This window comes from Lissotriton vulgaris, chromosome 1_2 (genome assembly GCF_964263255.1).
Source record: "Lissotriton vulgaris chromosome 1_2, aLisVul1.2, whole genome shotgun sequence".
NCBI classification, from domain to species: Eukaryota; Metazoa; Chordata; class Amphibia; order Caudata; family Salamandridae; genus Lissotriton; species Lissotriton vulgaris.
In genome coordinates, this window is record NC_141686.1 from 82,155,377 (window position 1) to 82,181,451 (window position 26,075).

The 26,075-nt window shown below is 47.7% G+C and overlaps 1 protein-coding gene across 1 annotated transcript; it reads left to right on the forward strand.

Annotated features, from left to right (window-relative positions):
• Positions 1-25,813, forward strand: LOC147733957 (uncharacterized). Its single transcript, XM_086952467.1, has 3 exons — positions 1-865; positions 4,030-4,488; positions 25,806-25,813. The coding sequence occupies exons 1-3, from the start codon at positions 1-3 to the stop codon at positions 25,811-25,813; spliced, it is 1,332 nt and encodes a 443-aa protein (XP_086808593.1).
• The last annotated feature ends 262 nt before the right edge of the window (positions 25,814-26,075 follow it).

The following is a 26,075-nucleotide window of genomic DNA, read 5'->3' on the forward strand; positions in this document are numbered from 1 at the left end:
ATGGAGATTCCAAGTTCTCCCGAATTGGACACTGAAGAAAGCGAGGCTTTCAAGTCTGACCTTAGTCATTTTATTAATAATTCTGTGGAGACTGCTGTCGAGGCTTCCATGACTCTTGTTTCTAATTACATGGAGAATTCTCTTTTAAGCCTCATGACCAAAGCTTTGGCCCATTCTGCGGGGGATAGCAGAAAACGCAAACTGGTTCCTTCCACTTCTCTTGCCAAAAATGTGTCACTTTTGGGTCGCGAGTCCTCCTCGCATTTGACTGAGGACGTGGTTCCTCCCAGGCTTCCCACCAAGGAGGGGATAAAGATTTCTATGTCTAAAAGTAAAACTAAGACAAAAAATGTGGAGGTTCCTAAGAAGCTGGTCATTAATACTATTCCTGACACAGATGATGACGATGATTTAGGTGACACTGATGATTTGGCAGACTTCTTTCAGTTGGTTGATCCTCCTTCCCCCAAGAAAGCGAGATTGGATGCTTTTGCATCTCAGCCTGTGTTGGATTCGGAGGGCAATCCTATGTTTGACCCCGCTTCTATCAGACATCCTAACTCTACAGAGTGGTTCCCCACTCCACATGTGGGGGAGTACATATCCTCCAAGCTCCGCCTGCCTTTGGACAAGTCTGTTCGTGCTAAACTCAAGTCTGAGTGTCCCAAACCTTCCCTTCCCTGTCAGGTTACTGTTACTCCTTCTATAGATCATCCGCTTCTTACCTTCTTCTCGAAGTTTGGCAAAGATCCTCGCAGGGGTGTGGATAAGGCCTGGTCCACTTGCCAGGACAAGCTTTTGGATGTCGTGGGTCCTTTGGCCTGGGTTTTGGACATGGCGGAGACAGCCCGCTTGGACGGTTCGGACCCCCCCCAGTCGCGCCGAAGGTGCGCCAAAGGTAAGCCCGTCTACGCCCGTCCGCGCCTGGACCGCGCCCAGCGCCATACCCCCTGGCCCTCGTACCTCCCACCACCCCGCATTACTTATGATGCCACCACCCTCCTAGCCCTTAACCCCGGCCGTTCCCCCAACTGCGTCCAAGCCGCTCCTAGTCACACCCATGGACCCTTCTCATGCAACTCCTGCAAGTTCGACAGCACCAAACCCAACTCCTCATCCACCGAAACCAAGCAGAGACCCGACACCAACCACCTAAAATGCATCCTGCTCAACACCCGCTCAGTCCACAGACACGCCATCGAACTTTGGAATCTACTAGACACCATCTCTCCCGACGTCGCCTTCCTGACAGAAACATGGATGAACGCCTCCTCAGCCCCAGATATCACCATTGCCATCCCGGAAGGATACAAGATCATCCGTAAGGATCGCATCGACCAAACAGGAGGAGGCATCGCTATCGTCCATAAGAACTCCATCCGCATCTCAACCAGCTCAGACGTCAACCTAGCTAGCGCCGAACACCTTCACTTCCAGATCCACACCGACCCCAAGACCACACTCAGAGGCACCCTCCTCTACAGACCTCCAGGACCCCGTGCAAAATTCAGCGACGTTATCACCGACTTCATCACCCCACACGCCCTCCCCTCCGAGGAATACATCCTACTGGGAGACCTCAACTTTCACCTGGAAAAGAGCAACGACAGCAACACCACCTCCCTTCGGGACAACCTCGCTAACCTCGGGCTCAAACAACTTGTTTCTACGTCCACCCACATCGCAGGTCACACACTCGACCCCATCTTCACCTCCAGCAAACAGGTCTCCTTCAGTCACACCACTACCCTCCAGTGGACGGACCACATCTGCGTACACTTTTTCTACAATAAAACCACCACTCACAACCGACTCCAACCCACTCTACGAAGAAACTGGAACAAAATCACCATCGACCAGATCTCCTCATCGCTTCTTCAAAACCCACCTGCCTACTCCTCAAACCCCGACCAAGCAGCGTTCAACCTCACCCAATGGCTATCCAACAGCGCCGACATCCTAGCACCACCGAAAAAACGTCAAATCAAACTTGGCAGCAAAAACGCCTCCTGGTTCAATGATGACCTTAAGAAATCCAAGAAACTCTGTCGCTCCCCGGAGAAGACCTGGAAAAAAGACCCAAACACCAGCACCAGGAACGCCTTCAAAAACGCCACCCGCATACACCACCAACTGATCCGGACTGCCAAGAAAACCGCATTCAAAGACCGACTAGACAACAACGCCCACAACAGCAAGGAACTATTCAACATCGTCAAAGAATTCACCAACCCCTCAGCCAACTCCAACGACATCACCCCCTCGCAAGCCCTCTGCGACTCCCTAGCCTCATTCTTCCACAACAAAATTGCAGACATCCACAACAGCTTCGACATCCAACCCGGAGACCATCCCACCCAATCTTCTGCCGTACCTGCACCCCCCTCGAACATCCTTAACTACTGGAACCCAATCTCCACCGAGGACACCATCCGCCTGATGAACTCCATCCACTCAGGATCCCCCACAGACCCATGTCCTCACCACATTTTCAACAAAGCAGACTCCATCATAGCACCACACCTCCGAGACGTCATCAACTGCTCCCTCAACTCCGCCACTTTCCCGGAAAGCTGGAAACACGCCGAACTCAGCGCCCTTCTGAAAAAACCCACAGCGGACCCCACCGAACTCAAAAACTACCGCCCCATCTCGCTCCTACCATTCCCGGCCAAAGTCATCGGGAAAGCCGTCAATAACCAGCTCGCCGCCTTCCTCGAAAGCAACAAATCCCTCGACCCCTCACAGTCCGGCTTCCGAGCCAAACACAGCACGGAGACCGCTCTCATCGCAGCAACGGACGACATTCGAATTCTACTAGACAACGGAGACACAGTCGCCCTCATCCTCCTCGACCTCTCCGCAGCCTTCGACACAGTCTGCCATAGCACTCTCCTACAGCGCCTCAATAACATCGGGATCCAAGGAAAAGCACTGGAATGGATCACCTCATTCCTCACCGGAAGAACCCAGAGAGTCCGCCTCCCACCTTTCAAGTCCGAGGCCACTGAAGTCATCTGCGGCGTACCCCAAGGTTCCTCACTCAGCCCCACCCTCTTCAACGTATACATGAGCCCCCTCGCGACCATCGCTCGCCAACACAACCTCAACATCATCTCCTATGCAGACGACACCCAACTGATCCTATCACTCACCAAAGACCCCAACACCGCCAAAACCAACCTACATGAAGGCATGAAAGAAGTAGCAGAGTGGATGAAGCACAGCCGTCTGAAACTGAACTCAGACAAAACAGAAGTCCTTATCTTAGGCACCTCCCCCTCCGCTTGGGACGACTCTTGGTGGCCAGAGGCCCTTGGAAAAGCACCCATCCCGACGGACCACGCACGAAACCTGGGCGTCATCCTGGACTCCTCTCTCTCGATGAACAGACAAGTCAACGCAGTCTCATCTTCATGCTTCAACATCCTCCGCATGCTCAAAAAAACATTTCGCTGGATCCCCACCGAAACCAGAAAGACAGTCACCCATGCACTGGTTACAAGTCGCCTGGACTACGGAAACACCCTATACGCCGGTATCACCGCAAAACTCCAGAAAAAACTCCAACGCATCCAGAACGCATCAGCCAGACTCATACTAGACATCCCACGCAAAGACCATATCTCTAACCACCTGAAAAACCTCCACTGGCTCCCCGTCAATAAGAGGATTACCTTCCGACTCCTAACCCACGCCCACAAAGCACTCTACGAACTTGGACCCGAATGCCTCAACACACGACTTTCCTTCTACACCCCCCCTCGCCAGCTACGATCTTCCAACCAAGCCCTTGCTACCATTCCTCGCATCAATAAAACCACCATGGGAGGTAGATCCTTCTCCTACCTCGCAGCTAAAACCTGGAACTCACTCCCCACCCACCTACGTCTCACACAGAACCACCTAGCATTCAGAAAGCAACTTAAAACCTGGATATTCGACAAGTAACTCCCCTCCCCTCCTCAAGCGCCTTGAGACCCTCTGGGTATGTAGTGCGCTATATAAATCTCTGACTTGACTTGACTTGACTTAATCCAGAAGAAATTTCTTTATGGCTCCAGAGATCCTTTTGTCTGTTAGGCAACGCCAATGCGGCAATTATCCATGAGCGCCGTAAGGGCCTATTGATCACATTGGACCCGAAGCTGGCCAACTTGGCTACCCAGGATCCGGGTGTCAAGGCCGACGGTCTGTTGTTTGGAGATTCCCTCGTCAAGGATCTCAGCCGTTACGTGTCCACTTTTGCTTCCTTGGACAAGGCCCAATTTTCCATCAAAAAAGTGTTTGCCCCTCGGGTTTTTGGCAGGGCCGGCAGAGGCAGGAACCGCTCTTCCGGCCGCGGTTATCCGAACCAAGGTTCCAGAGGAGCAGCCAACTCAGGCTATCAAGAGTTCAAGTCACAGTTTTATCCCCAAAGAGGACGTGGCTTCCGGGGCCGAGGACAGAAAGGTTTCCGTGCCAACAACAACAACGTCAACAACCAAGGTGAGCCCTCCCCCTCCTATCAGAGGTCGTCTTGCTCTATTTCTTCACAGGTGGCGCGTGCTTACTGCAGACCCTTGGGTCCTCAATTCCGTTCAAGGCTATCTCATAGAGTTTTACGCTCAGCCTTTCCAGTCTATTTTTCCTCCTCCGTTGGTTTTTTCCGCAGACGTAGCTCTGCTCGGCTCTCAAGAGGTTCAAAATCTTCTCCAAAAACGAGCCATTCTTGCCGCTCCCTTCGATCCCTCAGGCTTTCTAAGCTCACTCTTTTTTTGGGGGGGGGGGACCTTTATTAATACTTCAACCAGTTACAAATATGGTCCTACAACCACCAGGGCCGGCCGCTAATCAGTTTCATCACAGCAAATCAGTTAGGACAAGACTCGGCCTCCCGGGAAGCGTATGTATCACAACTTCAATTAAAACTGGCTATAGACCATACCATGCGAATGACAGGATACTAAAGGCTCCATTTTACAATATACAAATAGAAGGATCAGGTGCCATACAATATCACAAAGTCGCATAAAGGGCGGGCAAAATAGTAGAATTTCCACAATTAGCTCAATCTCATTTAAGACAGTGGCGCTAAGGCATACAATTCAGGATAAACAAGCATACAATCACAGTTCGCACCAGTTAAGCGCCCGCCCAATGATACTGAAATACCGTGAAAAGTATAGGCACGGATAAAAAGTCGAGAATTGACAGAAGAATGGACCCACTACGCTGACCCGAAAAAGGGAGAAACGAAAGAAAAGGCAAGGAAAGGTAAGAAAGAGAAAAAAGGCCATAGAAACAATACGGAAAAAAAATCCCCTCCCCCAACCCCCCACCCTGCTCCCCTGCAGATGACTACGGCCTACCCCCCTAGCAGCGTGCCTGTCGCCCCAAAGAACTGAAACCCGCAATATAGGAAGAACAAAGAGAAAGAAAGAAGGGACTAAACCCCTACCCTAAACGGAGAAATGGAGGAGGGCTATATCATACGCATTCCCGGTCTCTCCCCACCGCCTTAACGAAGAATCCCCCACAAAGCTGACACAATCGAGCAGACCACAATAGAAAAGTACACCGGAGGAAACTATAAACCCCGCCCCGGTCTCTGTTAACCTAGTAAAGCAATCCCATTACCGATGAAACCATAGTGTGAAACCCCAAACAACAGTCTTAGCCTTGGCCCCGTCGATCAAATTTGCTGATTCCCTCCGATAAGTAGAGCCCCATCGTCAAATTGTCAAAATTTACACAGAAGTTGCCGAAATATGGTATGTTAGATGGAGAAAGGATGGCAAATCCCAAAGTAGACGGCCGGTTCCAACGATGCCCCTCCCCGACTCCAAGGCCAGGCACTGTCCCGTCCGCCATCTTGATGGACCAGCTGGGAAGGAGGTGCAACACAATCCAACACAATTCACAGTTTTGACCAAAGGTTTCCAAATCGGGAACAGCAGTTAAATGTTCCGCGGTTGCAGAACCAAAGATTCCGACCATATAGTTGAAACGCCGATCTCAGCATGTTCGAACAGTTCCACTTCTGTAGAGGCAGGTACAGCTCCAAGCACCGGGTCTGAATGCACTGCTGGGGTGTCTGTCGGGAAGTGATCTGGCCGCCGGGTCTCGGGCAGCGAGTCAGGGTCCGGTCCCGATCCTCTAATTCCATCCGCTGCCGACATCAGATTCCAGATCTGGGCCTCCATAGTCGCCTGAAGTGCCTCAATGGCTGCCAGCACTGACCGCAATGACGGGCCGCACTTAGCCCGCTCCGCCGGGTTCCGCATAACATCAGGCATAGTGATCCCCACGGAGAGTCGCCTTCCCCGGGGTAAGATTAGTCGGAGCAGGAATGAACCGTGAGGGACAGATCGTCAACATGCGTTAGTGCGCGCCAAGTCTCCAACCCAACGGCACCGGCGATGCGAACGCTAGGCCTCCGGGTCAGGGACCCCCACCACACCGCCTCGGGCGTCACTCGTCTCCTCACCTCCGATACGGTGCCAGGCAGCAGATCGGCAACAAAGCAATCCAAAAGATGTTGAAAGTTCCATGGACCTGACCTTGCCGCCCTCACCGATCCGCTGTTGTTCAACTAGGACCTGGCTGGACCAGCACTCGAGACCCCGGCTTCCAGACTGGGTTAGGCCTCAAATCAAACCTCGACATTACTCCACTCCACAATGTCGGAAAAATCTCGGGATCGCTCCATCGGACTGCAGATTAGTTCATACACACGGATATGGGACGGGAAATCAGGATAGATGACAGGATCTTCGAGCGAAAGTCGGAGGTCAGCGGAGCCGGGAGACTATGCGGCCATCTTGCTTGCTGTCGTAGCTCCTCCTCCAAGCTCACTCTTTTTGGTTCGCAAAAAGAACAAAAAAGTTCGTCCAGTCATCAATCTCAAGTGGTTCAACCAGTTTGTGGTTTATCGCCACTTCAAGATGGAGACCATTCTCCATCTCAGGGATACCTTGCGCCAATCCGATTGGATGGTCAGACTCGATCTTCAAGATGCATATCTTTCAATTCCTATACACGAGTCCCACACGAAATATCTTCAATTTCAGTGGTTCGGTGTCACTTACCGGTTTTGTTCGCTTCCTTTTGATCTTTCTTCCGCTCCTTGGTGCTTCACCAAGGTGATGAAGCCTGTGGTATCCTATCTGCGCTCTCTAGGTATTCGTCTCATCATTTATCTGGACGATATCTTGATCATGCACTCGGACAAGCAAACTCTTCTTTCCCATCTCAATGTCGCTCAGTCTCTCCTCCTGGATCTGGGGTTCCTCATCAATTCCGAGAAATCCATGTTAGTCCCTTCCCAGAGTGTAGAATTTCTAGGTTTCCGCGTGGACTCTTCCACCGCATCTCTTTACCTTCCAAAATCCAAGATTTCGGCAATTCGGTCAGAGTTATGTCAAATTCTTCGCCTTTCCGAGGTGTCTCTACGTTCCCTTGCAAGAGTCGTAGGTCTTTTGTCAGCCTCCATCCAAGCGATTTTTCCCAGGCCGCTACACTATCGAGCCCTGCAGCGCTTAAAGATTCGTCATCTTCGCCAAGGCTTGGCGTATTCAGATCTTATCCAGTTAGACCTAGAATCCCGTCTCGAACTACAATGGTGGATAGACCATTTAGATGCGTGGAACGGGAGGACGATCTTTGCAACGGCCCCAGATCTTGTATTAGAATCAGATGCCAGCCTGTCGGGTTGGGGCGCCCGATGTGGTTCAATCTCGACTGGAGGTACTTGGTCTCCAGAGGAGTCGTCATTGCACATAAACTGTTTAGAGATGCTGGCAGGCTCCTTTGCAATCCGCAGTCTGGCAAAGAACAAGGCAAGTTGTTCCATTCTCCTTCGGAGGGACAATGTTTCTGCGGTCTGCTACATAAACCATCTAGGTGGCACAAATTCAAAACCGCTAGCGGAACTAGCAAAGAGTCTTTGGGAATTCTGTCTTCAACACAAACTTTCTCTCCGAGCGGAATATCTTCCTGGCAGTCTCAATGCCATAGCAGATTGGCATTCTCGATATCTTCGAGATTCAAGCGATTGGAAGCTGCTTGCCTCCGTCTTTCTTTCTCTCTCCAAGAAATGGGGTCCCTTTTCTATCGACCTTTTTGCTTCCCGGCTCAATTCCCAACTTCCCGTTTTCTTCAGCTGGAGACCGGACCCGCTTGCTCTCGCAACAGACGCCTTTCTACAGGACTGGTCACTGCATCTCAACTATGCGTTTCCTCCGTTCCTGATGATCAACAGGGTTTTGGCCCAGGTTTGTCGTCAGTCGACATCCTTGGTTCTCCTGGCTCCTTTCTGACAGGCTCAAATCTGGTTCCCCTCTCTCTTGGAACTGGCAGTGGACTTTCCGGTCCTTCTTCCCTTCAGCGAGGATCTCCTGCTGGACCCGCAGGACCTTCCTCATGCCATGGTTCTGGACAGATCTCTAGTTCTGTCAGCTTGGAAGATTTCCGGACTTCCCCGTCTGACGTCTTTATTTCACAGGAGGCTTCAATCTTTATCAGCAGAGCTTGGGCCCCTGGCACCTCCAGAGCCTACAAGTCTGCTTGGTCTTTATGGGCAAGCTGGTGTATGGAACCGTCTGTCGATCCCTTTTCAGCTCCTTTAAGCCTCGTGGTTAATTTCTTGGCTTCCGAAGCCAGTGCGGGTAAATCCTATCGCACTGTTAATCTGTACAGATCTGCTATCTCCCTGAATCATTGTCCTATTGACAATAAACCTGTTGGTTCCCACCCTGTGGTATGTCGACTGCTTCGTGGAGTTCGATTCTCAAAACCTCCATTGGCTAAGTATTCCTTTTTGTGGGATGTTAATTTGGTGTTCAAATTGTTTATTTCATGACCTGACAATGATGCTCCTTCTCTAAAAATGCTTTCAGCCAAACTCACCATGTTGTTATGTTTAATTTCAATCAAACGTGTTTCTAATGTCAAGGCTTTGGATTTGTCTCACAGACAATTTTCACCTTCCGGTGTTTTGTTTCAGGTTCACAGGCGTACCAAAACTAATTTACAATCTGTGTTTTATCCTTATTTTCCTTCGCAACCTCAACTTTGTGTTGGACAATGTTTAAAGAGTTACGAACGAAAAACTGCTGATCTCAGGTCTTCCTCTCATTCGCAATTGCTCATTTCTTTTCGCAAACCCCATCATCCTGTGTCCTCTGCCACTTTATCCCATTGGGTGAGGTGGATCATGTCCCTTGCGGGCATTGTTTCTGCTTTCGGTGCGCACTCCGCCAGGGGTGCTATGGCCTCTAAAGCATTTTGGGCAGGCTCTCGTTTGGACGATATCCTGAAATCAGCAGATTGGTCTAATTATGCTATTTTCAAAACATTTTATTGCAAACCTGTTGTTAATGCTTCTTCTGTAGTTGTTGATATGCTTTGAACAAGCATAATAGGAGCCTCCGTTCTTGACATAAAATGTAAATTTTCCTAGTATTTATGACGGAAAGTCTTAATTTTATTAAAGACACGGAGGCGAGTATTATCCCACCACTACTCTTCTAATTTTCTCTGTTTTTCCCACCCTTAGGAACTCCGGCTTTACCACCAGCCTCTAACTAATTCTGCACCTGTTCCCGTGGATGGACTTCCTTCATCTGGTTCTTCACTTCGTTTCAATAGGAGTGTCCTCCAGTGTTATCCTGCAGTCCTGAGTTTCCTACAGGATCTTCTGGCTTGGATTATGACTTTTTGCATTTTATTGTCTATTTTTCCTTTGTTTATGCATTCTCTTTGACTTCTCGCACAAGAAAAGAGGACTTCGTGTGGTCAGAGCTGGCCATTTATACTATCCTGATTGTGATTGGTCATTTGTTTGTTTACTCTAACCCCATTGGTCAGTAGTTTCCTGCTGTGCCTTCTGGGTATCTGTAGTTTGTTGCTTATCTTGCTGCTATTCAAAATAATTACAACAAGGGGTGGTGAGGGACAGAGTCTCTGAATTAAGCAGAAAGCTCTCACCCAGTCAAGAGATCAGGGCTAGATCCAACACCGTTTTTTAGCTCACTGCACCATCCCAGTTTCAGAACCTGGCTGTATGCAAATTAGTCTGTTCCTGTCCCAGTGCATGATGGGAACAGGGCAAACCAAACTACAAAAGCCAATTCTTACACTGGGAAGGAAACAAGCTCCTGGGGACCGGTTTCTGGCATTACAGCCGTCTTCGGCCCGGTTTGCTTGAATCCTGATGGTGCAATGAGCAAGGGTCTCACATCTGAGAATACCCTTCCACGCTTAGGGTGGACAAAAATATTTACAACAAGGGGTGGTGAGGGACAGAGTCTCTGAATTAAGCAGAAAGCTCTCACCCAGTCAAGAGATCAGGGCTAGATCCAACACCGTTTTTTAGCTCACTGCACCATCCCAGTTTCAGAACCTGGCTGTATGCAAATTAGTCTGTTCCTGTCCCAGTGCATGATGGGAACAGGGCAAACCAAACTACAAAAGCCAATTCTTACACTGGGAAGGAAACAAGCTCCCGGGGACCGGTTTCTGGCATTACAGCCGTCTTCGGCCCGGTTTGCTTGAATCCTGATGGTGCAATGAGCAAGGGTCTCACATCTGAGAATACCCTTCCACGCTTAAGGTGGACAAAAATATTTACAACAAGGGGTGGTGAGGGACAGAGTCTCTGAATTAAGCAGAAAGCTCTCACCCCGTCAAGTGATCAGGGCTAGATCCAACACCGTTTTTTAGCTCACTGCACCATCCCAGTTTCAGAACCTGGCTGTATGCAAATTAGTCTGTTCCTGTCCCAGTGCATGATGGGAACAGGGCAAACAAAACTACAAAAGCCAATTCTTACACTGGGAAGGAAACAAGCTCCTGGGGACCGGTTTCTGGCATTACAGCCGTCTTCGGCCCGGTTTGCTTGAATCCTGATAATGCAATGAGCAAGGGTCTCACATCTGAGAATACCCTTCCACGCTTAGGGTGGACAAAAATATTTACAACAAGGGGTGGTGAGGGACAGAGTCTCTGAATTAAGCAGAAATCTCTCACCCAGTCAAGAGATCAGGGCTAGATCCAACACCGTTTTTTAGCTCACTGCACCATCCCAGTTTCAGAACCTGGCTGTATGCAAATTAGTCTGTTCCTGTCCCAGTGCATGATGGGAACAGGGCAAACCAAACTACAAAAGCTAATTCTTACACTGGGAAGGAAACAAGCTCCCGGGGACCGGTTTCTGGCATTACAGCCGTCTTCGGCCCGGTTTGCTTGAATCCTGATGGTGCAATGAGCAAGGGTCTCACATCTGAGAATACCCTTCCACGCTTAGGGTGGACAAAAATATTTACAACAAGGGGTGGTGAGGGACAGAGTCTCTGAATTAAGCAGAAAGCTCTCACCCAGTCAAGAGATCAGGGCTAGATCCAACACCGTTTTTTAGCTCACTGCACCATCCCAGTTTCAGAACCTGGCTGTATGCAAATTAGTCTGTTCCTGTCCCAGTGCATGATGGGAACAGGGCAAACCAAACTACAAAAGCCAATTCTTACACTGGGAAGGAAACAAGCTCCCGGGGACCGGTTTCTGGCATTACAGCCGTCTTCGGCCCGGTTTGCTTGAATCCTGATGGTGCAATGAGCAAGGGTCTCACATCTGAGAATACCCTTCCACGCTTAGGGTGGACAAAAATATTTACAACAAGGGGTGGTGAGGGACAGAGTCTCTGAATTAAGCAGAAAGCTCTCACCCAGTCAAGAGATCAGGGCTAGATCCAACACCGTTTTTTAGCTCACTGCACCATCCCAGTTTCAGAACCTGGCTGTATGCAAATTAGTCTGTTCCTGTTCCTGTCCCAGTGCATGATGGGAACAGGGCAAACCAAACTACAAAAGCCAATTCTTACACTGGGAAGGAAACAAGCTCCCGGGGACCGGTTTCTGGCATTACAGCCGTCTTCGGCCCGGTTTGCTTGAATCCTGATGGTGCAATGAGCAAGGGTCTAACATCTGAGAATACCCTTCCACGCTTAGGGTGGACAAAAATATTTACAACAAGGGGTGGTGAGGGACAGAGTCTCTGAATTAAGCAGAAAGCTCTCACCCAGTCAAGAGATCAGGGCTAGATCCAACACCGTTTTTTAGCTCACTGCACCATCCCAGTTTCAGAACCTGGCTGTATGCAAATTAGTCTGTTCCTGTCCCAGTGCATGATGGGAACAGGGCAAACCAAACTACAAAAGCCAATTCTTACACTGGGAAGGAAACAAGCTCCCGGGGACCGGTTTCTGGCATTACAGCCGTCTTCGGCCCGGTTTGCTTGAATCCTGATGATGCAATGAGCAAGGGTCTCACATCTGAGAATACCCTTCCACGCTTAGGGTGGACAAAAATATTTACAACAAGGGGTGGTGAGGGACAGAGTCTCTGAATTAAGCAGAAAGCTCTCACCCAGTCAAGAGATCAGGGCTAGATCCAACACCGTTTTTTAGCTCACTGCACCATCCCAGTTTCAGAACCTGGCTGTATGCAAAATAGTCTGTTCCTGTCCCAGTGCATGATGGGAACAGGGCAAACCAAACTACAAAAGCCAATTCTTACACTGGGAAGGAAACAAGCTCCCGGGGACCGGTTTCTGGCATTACAGCCGTCTTCGGCCCGGTTTGCTTGAATCCTGATGGTGCAATGAGCAAGGGTCTCACATCTGAGAATACCCTTCCACGCTTAGGGTGGACAAAAATATTTACAACAAGGGGTGGTGAGGGACAGAGTTTAGTCTGCCCTGTTCCCATGATGCACTGGGCCAGGGACAGACTGATTTGCATATAGCCAGATTCTGAGCTGGGATGGTGCAGTGAGATAAATAACGGTGATGGATCAAGCCCTGATCTTTGGACTGGGTAAGAGTGGTCTGCTTAATTCAGACGCTCTGTTCATCACCATCCCCTTTTCTGAATCGTTTTTGGCCACTATAGGTGTGGCAGGGTATACTCAGACATGAGTCCCTTTCTCACTGCACCATCAGGATTCAAGCAAGCCGGGCCGAAGAAGGCTGAAATGCCAGAAACCGGTCCCCGGTAGCTTGTCTCCTTTCTGGTGAAGAATTGGCTTGGTAGTTTAGTCTGCCCTGTTCCCATGATGCACTGGGCCAGGGACAGACTGATTTGCATATAGCCAGATTCTGAGCTGGGATGGTGCAGTGACATAAATAACGGTGATGGATCAAGCCCTGATCTTTGGACTGGGTAAGAGTGGTCTGCTTAATTCAGACGCTCTGTTCATCACCATCCCCTTTTCTGAATCGTTTTTGGCCACTATAGGTGTGGCAGGGCATACTCAGACATGAGTCCCTTTCTCACTGCACTATCAGGATTCAAGCAAGCCGGGCCGAAGAAGGCTGAAATGCCAGAAACCGGTCCCTGGTAGCTTGTCTCCTTTCTGGTGAAGAATTGGCTTGGTAGTTTAGTCTGCCCTGTTCCCATGATGCACTGGGCCAAGGAAAGACTGATTTGCATATAGCCAGATTCTGAGCTGGGATGGTGCAGTGAGATAAATAACGGTGATGGATCAAGCCCTGATCTTTGGACTGGGTAAGAGTGGTCTGCTTAATTCAGACGCTCTGTTCATCACCATCCCCTTTTCTGAATCGTTTTTGTCCACTATAGGTGTGGCAGGGTATACTCAGACATGAGTCCCTTTCTCACTGCACCATCAGGATTCAAGCAAGCCGGGCCGAAGAAGGCTGAAATGCCAGAAACCGGTCCCCGGTAGCTTGTCTCCTTTCTGGTGAAGAATTGGCTTGGTAGTTTAGTCAGCCCTGTTCCCATGATGCACTGGGCCAGGGACAGACTGATTTGCATATAGCCAGATTCTGAGCTGGGATGGTGCAGTGAGATAAATAACGGTGATGGATCAAGCCCTGATCTTTGGACTGGGTAAGAGTGGTCTGCTTAATTCAGACGCTCTGTTCATCACCATCCCCTTTTCTGAATCGTTTTTGGCCACTATAGGTGTGGCAGGGTATACTCAGACATGAGTCCCTTTCTCACTGCACCATCAGGATTCAAGCAAGCCGGGCCGAAGAAGGCTGAAATGCCAGAAACCGGTCCCCGGTAGCTTGTCTCCTTTCTGGTGAAGAATTGGCTTGGTAGTTTAGTCTGCCCTGTTCCCATGATGCACTGGGCCAGGGACAGACTGATTTGCATATAGCCAGATTCTGAGCTGGGATGGTGCAGTGAGATAAATAACGGTGATGGATCAAGCCCTGATCTTTGGACTGGGTAAGAGTGGTCTGCTTAATTCAGACGCTCTGTTCATCACCATCCCCTTTTCTGAATCGTTTTTGTCCACTATAGGTGTGGCAGGGTATACTCAGACATGAGTCCCTTTCTCACTGCACCATCAGGATTCAAGCAAGCCGGGCCGAAGAAGGCTGAAATGCCAGAAACCGGTCCCCGGTAGCTTGTCTCCTTTCTGGTGAAGAATTGGCTTGGTAGTTTAGTCTGCCCTGTTCCCATGATGCACTGGGCCAGGGACAGACTGATTTGCATATAGCCAGATTCTGAGCTGGGATGGTGCAGTGAGATAAATAACGGTGATGGATCAAGCCCTGATCTTTGGACTGGGTAAGAGTGGTCTGCTTAATTCAGACGCTCTGTTCATCACCATCCCCTTTTCTGAATCGTTTTTGGCCACTATAGGTGTGGCAGGGTATACTCAGACATGAGTCCCTTTCTCACTGCACCATCAGGATTGAAGCAAGCCGGGCCGAAGAAGGCTGAAATGCCAGAAACCGGTCCCCGGTAGCTTGTCTCCTTTCTGGTGAAGAATTGGCTTGGTAGTTTAGTCTGCCCTGTTCCCATGATGCACTGGGCCAGGGACAGACTGATTTGCATATAGCCAGATTCTGAGCTGGGATGGTGCAGTGAGATAAATAACGGTGATGGATCAAGCCCTGATCTTTGGACTGGGTAAGAGTGGTCTGCTTAATTCAGACGCTCTGTTCATCACCATCCCCTTTTCTGAATCGTTTTTGGCCACTATAGGTGTGGCAGGGTATACTCAGACATGAGTCCCTTTCTCACTGCACCATCAGGATTGAAGCAAGCCGGGCCGAAGAAGGCTGAAATGCCAGAAACCGGTCCCCGGTAGCTTGTCTCCTTTCTGGTGAAGAATTGGCTTGGTAGTTTAGTCTGCCCTGTTCCCATGATGCACTGGGCCAGGGACAGACTGATTTGCATATAGCCAGATTCTGAGCTGGGATGGTGCAGTGAGATAAATAACGGTGATGGATCAAGCCCTGATCTTTGGACTGGGTAAGAGTGGTCTGCTTAATTCAGACGCTCTGTTCATCACCATCCCCTTTTCTGAATCGTTTTTGGCCACTATAGGTGTGGCAGGGTATACTCAGACATGAGTCCCTTTCTCACTGCACCATCAGGATTCAAGCAAGCCGGGCCGAAGAAGGCTGAAATGCCAGAAACCGGTCCCCGGTAGCTTGTCTCCTTTCTGGTGAAGAATTGGCTTGGTAGTTTAGTCTGCCCTGTTCCCATGATGCACTGGGCCAGGGACAGACTGATTTGCATATAGCCAGATTCTGAGCTGGGATGGTGCAGTGAGATAAATAACGGTGATGGATCAAGCCCTGATCTTTGGACTGGGTAAGAGTGGTCTGCTTAATTCAGACGCTCTGTTCATCACCATCCCCTTTTCTGAATCTTTTTTGGCCACTATAGGTGTGGCAGGGTATACTCAGACATGAGTCCCTTTCTCACTGCACCATCAGGATTCAAGCAAGCCGGGCCGAAGAAGGCTGAAATGCCAGAAACCGGTCCCCGGTAGCTTGTCTCCTTTCTGGTGAAGAATTGGCTTGGTAGTTTAGTCTGCCCTGTTCCCATGATGCACTGGGCCAGGGACAGACTGATTTGCATATAGCCAGATTCTGAGCTGGGATGGTGCAGTGAGATAAATAACGGTGATGGATCAAGCCCTGATCTTTGGACTGGGTAAGAGTGGTCTGCTTAATTCAGACGCTCTGTTCATCACCATCCCCTTTTCTGAATCGTTTTTGGCCACTATAGGTGTGGCAGGGTATACTCAGACATGAGTCCCTTTCTCACTGCACCATCAGGATTGAAGCAAGCCGGGCCGAAGAAGGCTGAAATGCCAGAAACCGGTCCCCGGTAGCTTGTCTCCTTTCTGGTGAAGAATTGGCTTGGTAGTTTAGTCTGCCCTGTTCCCATGATGCACTGGGCCAGGGACAGACTGATTTGCATGTAGCCAGATTCTGAGCTGGGATGGTGCAGTGAGATAAATAACGGTGATGGATCAAGCCCTGATCTTTGGACTGGGTAAGAGTGGTCTGCTTAATTCAGACGCTCTGTTCATCACCATCCCCTTTTCTGAATCGTTTTTGGCCACTATAGGTGTGGCAGGGTATACTCAGACATGAGTCCCTTTCTCACTGCACCATCAGGATTCAAGCAAGCCGGGCCGAAGAAGGCTGAAATGCCAGAAACCGGTCCCCGGTAGCTTGTCTCCTTTCTGGTGAAGAATTGGCTTGGTAGTTTAGTCTGCCCTGTTCCCATGATGCACTGGGCCAGGGACAGACTGATTTGCATATAGCCAGATTCTGAGCTGGGATGGTGCAGTGAGATAAATAACGGTGATGGATCAAGCCCTGATCTTTGGACTGGGTAAGAGTGGTCTGCTTAATTCAGACGCTCTGTTCATCACCATCCCCTTTTCTGAATCGTTTTTGGCCACTATAGGTGTGGCAGGGTATACTCAGACATGAGTCCCTTTCTCACTGCACCATCAGGATTCAAGCAAGCCGGGCCGAAGAAGGCTGAAATGCCAGAAACCGGTCCCCGGTAGCTTGTCTCCTTTCTGGTGAAGAATTGGCTTGGTAGTTTAGTCTGCCCTGTTCCCATGATGCACTGGGCCAGGGACAGACTGATTAGCATATAGCCAGATTCTGAGCTGGGATGGTTCAGTGAGATAAATAACGGTGATGGATCAAGCCCTGATCTTTGGACTGGGTAAGAGTGGTCTGCTTAATTCAGACGCTCTGTTCATCACCATCCCCTTTTCTGAATCGTTTTTGTCCACTATAGGTGTGGCAGGGTATACTCAGACATGAGTCCCTTTCTCACTGCACCATCAGGATTCAAGCAAGCCGGGCCGAAGAAGGCTGAAATGCCAGAAACCGGTCCCCGGTAGCTTGTCTCCTTTCTGGTGAAGAATTGGCTTGGTAGTTTAGTCTGCCCTGTTCCCATGATGCACTGGGCCAGGGACAGACTGATTTGCATATAGCCAGATTCTGAGCTGGGATGGTGCAGTGAGATAAATAACGGTGATGGATCAAGCCCTGATCTTTGGACTGGGTAAGAGTGGTCTGCTTAATTCAGACGCTCTGTTCATCACCATCCCCTTTTCTGAATCGTTTTTGGCCACTATAGGTGTGGCAGGGTATACTCAGACATGAGTCCCTTTCTCACTGCACCATCAGGATTGAAGCAAGCCGGGCCGAAGAAGGCTGAAATGCCAGAAACCGGTCCCCGGTAGCTTGTCTCCTTTCTGGTGAAGAATTGGCTTGGTAGTTTAGTCTGCCCTGTTCCCATGATGCACTGGGCCAGGGACAGACTGATTTGCATATAGCCAGATTCTGAGCTGGGATGGTGCAGTGAGATAAATAACGGTGATGGATCAAGCCCTGATCTTTGGACTGGGTAAGAGTGGTCTGCTTAATTCAGACGCTCTGTTCATCACCATCCCCTTTTCTGAATCGTTTTTGGCCACTATAGGTGTGGCAGGGTATACTCAGACATGAGTCCCTTTCTCACTGCACCATCAGGATTCAAGCAAGCCGGGCCGAAGAAGGCTGAAATGCCAGAAACCGGTCCCCGGTAGCTTGTCTCCTTTCTGGTGAAGAATTGGCTTGGTAGTTTAGTCTGCCCTGTTCCCATGATGCACTGGGCCAGGGACAGACTGATTTGCATATAGCCAGATTCTGAGCTGGGATGGTGCAGTGAGATAAATAACGGTGATGGATCAAGCCCTGATCTTTGGACTGGGTAAGAGTGGTCTGCTTAATTCAGACGCTCTGTTCATCACCATCCCCTTTTCTGAATCGCTATTCAAAATAAAGCAGGAAAAGAAGGCATGATACTCGCCTCCGTGTCTTTAATAAAATTAAGACTTTCCGTCATAAATACTAGGAAAATCTACATTATCCAGTGTTCCCGTAACACTCCCACCAATCGCTGCCTTTCTCCCTTTTCCTGCACGTGCCGCCATTTATCCTTTGACTGCATGCTATTATATTCACAAACAGAAAATAGAATGTCAAATGGGCTATATAATACAAAGTCCAATTTATAAATATGCTTACAGTTCCTTGAATGTTCGATGGGGGGCCCAGCCCGGCCCCGGCCCCGGCCTGGACGGGCTCAGACGGGCCCGCCCTTGGCCCTGGCTTCGCCAGGCGCTCGCGAAGCGGGGGCCGCGTGCCGTGAAATAGCGCTGTGGGGAAATGGCGTCAAGCCCAGGTGAGCGTCGTCCAAGTGCTCCTGGTCCTTGTTGTCCCCGTGCGTTAGGAGCAGCAACAAAACAAGCAGCACAAACTCCGGCTACGAGCGGCACCCTGAAAACCAGGGCCGGCGCTAGGCATGGGCAGTGTGGGCAGCTGCCCAGGGCCTCGTGCTTAGGGGGCCTTGCGCCCCTGTGAAAGGTCACACCTCCTCAGCCCACCACAGGGCCCCCTGCCTCACCTGATTACATTACGGGTGGGGGAAGCGACAACCTGAATGGGGGACGGCACAATGGCTGGGCCAGCAATTATGTTGGCCTCACAATGTCAGGGGCAGGGCAGCGCCTCGGTTAAGTACCGGCCATTATCGGCGCTGTTTGTGCATTTTGTATCTAGGCAACAGAAGGCCCCTTTGGTTCCAGCACAAGCCGGACACAGGTAAAAGTAGGTGGGTGAGGGGAGGAGGGAGCAGCCTTCGAATCTTGATAGGGCAGTGTCTCTCATCTTCATTGAATACAGCTAAAGTTTGGTAATAATAATGCCTGTTACATACAGTGGTCGATACATTCTTCCTAGCTCGATAAATTAAAAGCAATTAATTCATTTGTGCAGAAACACTATCTGACTCATACTGATCTGACACAGGGGGGCAGTATTACATACAAAACATAAAAATATTTACCGTTCTCGTTGCCATCTAAGCTAGGTACAGCTACCACTTTATTTTCTGTCCACTATTAAAGAACACCCCTTCAACTGAGGTTTTTTTTGTTTTGTTTTTGTACTCTGATGAGCTCTCAGCAGTCTCTTGGGAAGTGCCTTGTTACTGTTTGAAGGCCCATGGGAGGGGGCCCCCCTTCTAAGGCCTTCAAGCACTGGATGGAGCTGCAAGGTCATAGTGTGGGGGCCCCCTTCCCTGGGCCTTGTAGCCTTTGGTGTCTGTTTCAGAAAGCACAGCTGGACTGTAAGTTTTAAGTAGGACTCATTCATATATTGGTGATACATTTGGCAAGTCAGTGAAGGTGGCAATGTATGCCTCTATTGAGCCTGTCCTGGACTACAATATGGTTATCATCTTTGTCATGGCAGTGGGCACCTTAGCCATTGGTGGCTATTGGGCAGGAAGCAGAGACGTTAAAAAGTACGTGAAGCAAAATCAGTTGCCGTGGAAACCACGTTCATAAGTTACTAGTAGAACGCAACAGCACCTTGCCGTTTAAGTATAGTGGACCTTTTAAAAAAGTGCTCTACGCTTTAAATTTTGACCTGGGGCTCGCTTTACAATCCTTGGCTACCGTGCTCATTCTCCGCCCACAACAGTTTTCAGCTGTGCCAGAGGTTAATACCTAACTTTTTAGCATTATTATATGTATCTTTTGGTGACAAACATCCCCGTGATTCAAATACGTGTTCAGTAATATCCAAATTGATCTTTAGTGCTTCAACATCAACCATATAGTTTTAGAATGTAAATATTTTATTTTTTACTAGATAGTTCGAACACCTTACGTCCCAGGTCTGATACCTTGGAGAGAAGTATGCATCTGGATGCTCTCCCATGATTGTGTTGTTTTAGAGCTGGAATTTCGTTGACACAGGCCAAATATACAATGAAGTGTCTCAGTTACATTTAGTGATCTTTGAATCCCTGGAACTGACCAGGGTAGTACTGTCTTCTTGACTCCACATGTTGTCATGTAAAAACACACCACTGTGACTGGGTTTGCGTATTATGGGTTATAAAAACAAGCATTGGCATAGCCAATAGGTCTCGCTTTTGGGACCTTCTAAGTATTTAGTTATGCAGCACAATATCTTTGGTGCAACCACATTAACTGTTGCATGGCTAAACACTTATAAGTTCCCAAAGGCGAGACCTATTGGCTATGCCAATGCTTGGTGTGGTTGTGTGTGTGTGGTTGTGTGTGTGTGGTTGTTTGTGTGGTTGCTTGTGTAGTTGTGTGTGTGGTGTGTGTGTGGTTGTGCGTGTGTGGTTGTGCGTGTGTGGTTGTGTGTGTGTGTGTGGTTGTGTGTGTGTGTGTGGTTGTGTGCGTGTGTGTGGTGTGTGTGTGTGTGGTTATGTGTGTGGTAGTGTGTGTGTGGTGTTGTGGTTGTGGTGTTGTGTGTGTGTGTGGTTGTGTGTGTGTTCGTATGTGGTTGTGTGGTTGTGTGTGGTTGTGTGGTGTTGTGGTGTTGTGGTTGTGATTGTGTGTGTGGTTGTGTGTGTGTGTGGTTGTGTGGTTGTGTGTGGTTGTGTGTGGTTGTGGTTGTGTGTGTGTGTGTTTGAGTTTGAGTTTAAAATTATTTATAGAGCGCAACGTACACCTGGCGTGACTTCAGTGATGCCAAATAAGATCAATAGTACTGTGATGTTACTTTCTGTGATGTCACTTCTTGTGACCAATATTAAACTAGGGGGCCTCACATCTTCCCTTTCGCCCGGGGCCTCAGAAGGCCTAGGACCAGCCTGCTGAAAACAGTTAAAATACAAGCTCTCCGATTTAGTTTGCAGAATTCTGATTCTTTTCAGCAGTCGAGTGACCTTATTTTTGTTTTGTTTACATTTAAACATGACCCTAATTGAAGTTAATTGGAGACAGCATTTCTCCTACTGTTTCCGATCTCAGCAAGAGTTTTCTTGTGTTGTCCCGTAAAGATTGGATGTGCGTAAACGGGGGAATGGGTGCAAAACAGGTGCACAACTGTGTCTGTTTGCCTGTTTGATTGCCTGTACTTCAGCAATGTGTCTGTATGCGAGCTAGTAAGTGTTTGTCAGTGTGTAATAATGAAAGCATGATGTATTTGCTGTAGTACATATGCCCATCACTGTGCACTGTAAAAACCAAGCACAAATGGGCATTACTACAGCACTGCATAAGTAGGACAGATAAGTTCGCTACTGCATAATTGTGTTGATTGGTATGCGTGGGGTGTGGCTCAGGGGTTAGAGGCGGCAGACCCGGAAGCTGAGATCGGCCCTGGACCAGGGTTCAATTCCCCGCCCCGACGGGGGTTGGGCCCAATAATTCCACGGACTCGATAATACTCGCTCCGGTGCCTACTCGACTCACGGGTTCACACTCTACGACTCTGGGCAATAGCTTGCTTAATCTCCACAACGGTCCCTCGCGGCGGGATGCCTGGCTTTCACCTTGTGGATACCCTGCCGGTGTATCTCACAGGGGAATACTAGGACGGGTTCCCTAAGCAAGCGCATAGATGCCTGCGATGAGGCGATTTGCGCTATATAAATACATGTACATTTGGGGTGGCATTGTGGCAAACAGACAGATATTTCCGTTAGTCCAGCACTGTAGAATTTGGAGTATCATGTGGATCATTGTGGCATAGTGAAAATCGGATAATGTAGATTACAGAAGCATTGTGAAAAATGTGCTATGTGCTTTATTGCATTTTTATGCAGTTGCAAAGCATCTGAAGCATTGCAGAACTTAAACAAATGTGCAATAATGTGTGGCTAGGATGACTAATCATAAATGAGCACAACTGCAGCACTGTGAAGATTAGGTAAGCGTGCATTACTGCAGTTTTAATTAAAATGTGCAACACACGCCTTACTTCAGGAGCCTAAAAGCTAGGGGCATTTATGTATCACTATCAAACTGGGTAAAACGTGCATTAGTGCAGCACTGTGGAGACTGTGTGAATATGTGCATTATTCTAAGATTCTGAAAACGGGCTAACTGCATTGCTGTATCTCTGTGTGCAAACTGTACAAAACATGCTTTAGTGCAGCAGATATGTGAAAACGGACATTTGTGCTCTACTGTGCAGTGTGAAAAATGTGTAGTTCTGTAGCGGGCCGCGAAAGTGAAAGTGGCCAACACTGGTAATTAAGTACGCGCCGCCGCCGCTAGAGTGAAAGTGGCTCGCAATGTAATTTTAACTATTTAAATAAGCTCAGCCGCTATAGTTAAAGCGGACAATGCTGTAATTTAAATAAATACATTATAAAAGTGAGCTGTGTGCAGCAATGTTGTTGGTGGAACATGGAGAACATCATTAAAGAAAATAGTGCTCACTGACTTATCAAACAGACCGTGTAACGACACAAGTTAAAAAGTCCAGTCATTATGGGAGGTTACAAATGCAGACAAAGCGGTATCAATGAGGGACTAGTAAGCCTATTTACAAATGAAGAGCAACGATTTAGCAAGGACACTAACACGAGCCAATTGAAGGGGTGGACTTGAAATGGGCAGAGCTCCTATGCCTAACCTAAATATAGCATGCCTTACAGAGCCGGCATGCGCTGCCCAGGCTCAACCTAAAAAGCACTTCTGCATAGTTGACAATTTTCTCCTGTCGATGCATGACTAGTTGGGACCGTCGCTTTTTTTTGGGCGACAAATCAACCACTAGCTGAAATTAAACCTAGTGGTATAGGGTCAGTTGAAAACAGCTTGTGTAGCTGCATATTTCCTCGCAGTGGCCTATCTCATATTTGATCACTGCAGTCACTTTTGGCTTTTGTGTGTTACATTTTTCTCCAATTACCCATCAGCACTAGAAGTATAATCATTCTCAAAACATCAGGAGCAATTTAATAACGTTAAAAAGAAATGATGCTTGTGGTGATTTGAATGTATATTTTCAAATCATCAAGCAGAATTGGATCTTATTAAGTAATCACATACTCATTCTTAAATCCTCCTGAAGTCATCAAGAATAGTCACACCTTGTGAAGTCATCAAATACACATTCCTAAATCTTCCAAAGTCACACCTTGTGAAGTTATCACATACTCATTCTTACATCTTCCTGAAGTCTTCAGGAATAGTCACACTTTGTGAAGTCATCAATGCTCATTTTCAAGTCATTCGCAAGCCATCGAGCTCAAGTTTCTAAAGTCTGCTGATGACTTCAAGAGCTTGATGATGTCTGATAGTGTGCAAATTACTTCTAGAGCAGTTGGATGATCATCCAATGACTCTGGGATGGCTTCTAAAGTAATCCTGTTTGACCTGGGGAGATACTGGCCCACCTCAGCGGAGATCGCCGGCTACCACCAACTGGAGCTTGAAGCAAGCTGGTACACCTTTGATAGAGCGCACAGGTCACCCGACTATACATTTACCATACTCACCTGGGCCCATAATCAATTACTCATAAATTAATCAGGTAACCTTCGCTCTACTACCAGTTATTTTACTTACTAGGTTGTATACCATTGACTTACCAATACTTGTAGCTGGTACCTGTAAACCTATTGGATCAGGGTGTTAGATTGAAGATAGATAGAGGGAAAAAAATAACATTTGCACTCATAATAACCACAGACTCAGGAAGTTTTAAAATCTTTATCTAAGTTTCTTAAATGGTCATGATCCAAACATTAAACACCAAAAGATTCTCAATAATGAAAATCAATATCAGAATGCAACTATGCAAAAAATGTATTAAACAGTTTTCAAACATTTAGCATAATATGAAATCAAAATGATTTTGAGCATTTAACAAAGGGAGGGTAAGAGACGGGAACATATGTAATCGAAGCTTTAACAGTAGGAAAGGTAAAGAGAAAGGAAACAAATACAATGACAAACCCACACAAATTTATATTTACCTAGAATGGTGTGAAGACCAACCCTGGCCACGGGCTGGACAAAGGACAGAAACCCCAAATGTTGCAGTCGCCAGTAGGCTTGCAGGTGCAGATTTGAATCAGGACAGGTAAAGCCAATTTGGATCTGGACAGGACCACCAAAGGTTAAGACCGGCACTCGCAGTTCAGTTGCAACGTTTGCGCTACTCCCTCTCTGCAGGTAACAGCCAGAACCCCGATTGGATTATCGATTTCACCGACAAAGTGCTTCGCCAGCACTTCAGCTTCCCGGAACCCCGACTGGGTTATCAAATCTTCTGACAGAGGGCTCTGCAGCCCTCTGCTCTTGGTCACCTATTAAGTGCATTGGGTCAGTGACAGGTCAGCTATTCGGACAAGTCGGACAAATTAACTAGCTAAGCCTACCCTAGTTATACTTTTTTCCAGGTCAGTGTACCACCCCCCAATATTGCAAGTGTACGGATCCCCAATTTTGATTGGACAAGGAATGAGGAGAGGTCATCACACCATACCAAAATGAAACTTTTCTTGATGATATTAAAATTAACGTTTCCGCCCATCAATTTATTTTTCTCATGACATCTTTATTCCACCCAGCAGTGAATGTATCAATAATGATTACAATGTAGTCCATATTTTAGTTTAGCTTCCTTCACAGGGGTCAGAAGTTGACTTTCCCAGGAGCATCTTCTAGCAAGTCATGACTTGGCCGGGTTTCAATGCCAATGCTTCAGGGTTTGTGTTTCTTCTGCGCAGTCGCAGTTTCTTTCAATATGGAGTTCAGCGATAGGCGTCAGGCCCAAAACGATTTACATGTAAGAATAGAAAAAGAAACAGATTGAGAACACAGAATAAATGAATGCACTTTATACCACTTATCTCTACTCTATTCCCATTACTTTATTTTTAACTTTTGCGTTAATATTAAGCAGAACAAACAGCTTAGCAAAAGCATCTGAGCAAGCTTCATGCATGCGGTTACACAGAGCAGCCATTTTAATTCTAATGCGAAGAAGCGAAAGTTTCCCCCTATCGAAAGATCCGTCATGTCACGTGAGTATGACAGACACATGCGCAGTAGGAAATACCGCGTAGCAGCAGCCATTTTAATTGCAAGTGGTTTATCATTAGTAGAAACACATATGCAAGCTTCTTCTAGATACCCAATGTTTTGTAAAAGGCAATATTAATATGACAAACATGTTGATTAATGCATTAACGTTATGTCGAGAGGACTGTGGACAAGCAAGTTGCATTACGTGTGAATCCTTGCTCCATCAATCCCCTCTTTGATGATATTTTATATCATCACCAATTAATCAAAGATATGCCAACTTTTCACAATTCACCTAATTCAATCTCTTCAAACGTTCTATTTTGTTTCTTTTCATTGTTTGCGTGAACGTTTTTCACTTTCTTGTATATATTTCCATTCAACTCTTCTAATTCAAGTTCATCAATATTTCTCTTTTTCCCTCTCTTATTTACTGTATATGCCTTTTTGTGTTTCTGACATTTGCTACAAAATATTATCCCTAAAATCAGTAAGCCCATTCCCGCCATTGGCATCAGTATTCTACCTACAAAACTTTTTCCTACATTAGAAAGCCAACTACCTATTGAGGAGAGACCATCAGTAAGTCTCTTCCATGCACTATCAACCTCCAGTGGTTTAAGCTCTTTTTCCAAATGCGTAATATTTTTCACATACCCTTAATTTTAACTCTTTTGTCAGGTATGTAAGGGCAACAATGTTGCGCTTTCAACATTCTACAGACTCCGCCCTCTTTCCCTAATAATGTATCAAGAGCAAGTCGATTTTGTAAAACCATTGGTCTGATCGCAACCAATTCGGTATTGACCATCAAGAACCCTCCAGCAGTGTCAGTTGATAACAGATCCACTACTGTTGACAATTTGCAAATTCTGTGTGTATTCAGAGCCACTCCCACGGTAGGTACCAATGCACTAAATATATCACCTACTATTTCACCAAAACTAGCTC

What these genes read in the sequence shown, in the direction of transcription:
- LOC147733957 (XM_086952467.1), top strand. Translation starts at nt 1, where the DNA reads ATGGAGATTCCAAGTTCTCCCGAATTGGACACTGAAGAAAGCGAGGCT. An exon ending in AGCCCGCTTGGACGGTTCGG is followed by an intron (nt 866 to 4,029) that starts ACCCCCCCCAGT and finishes TTGACTTGACTT; the next exon opens with GACTTAATCCAGAAGAAATT.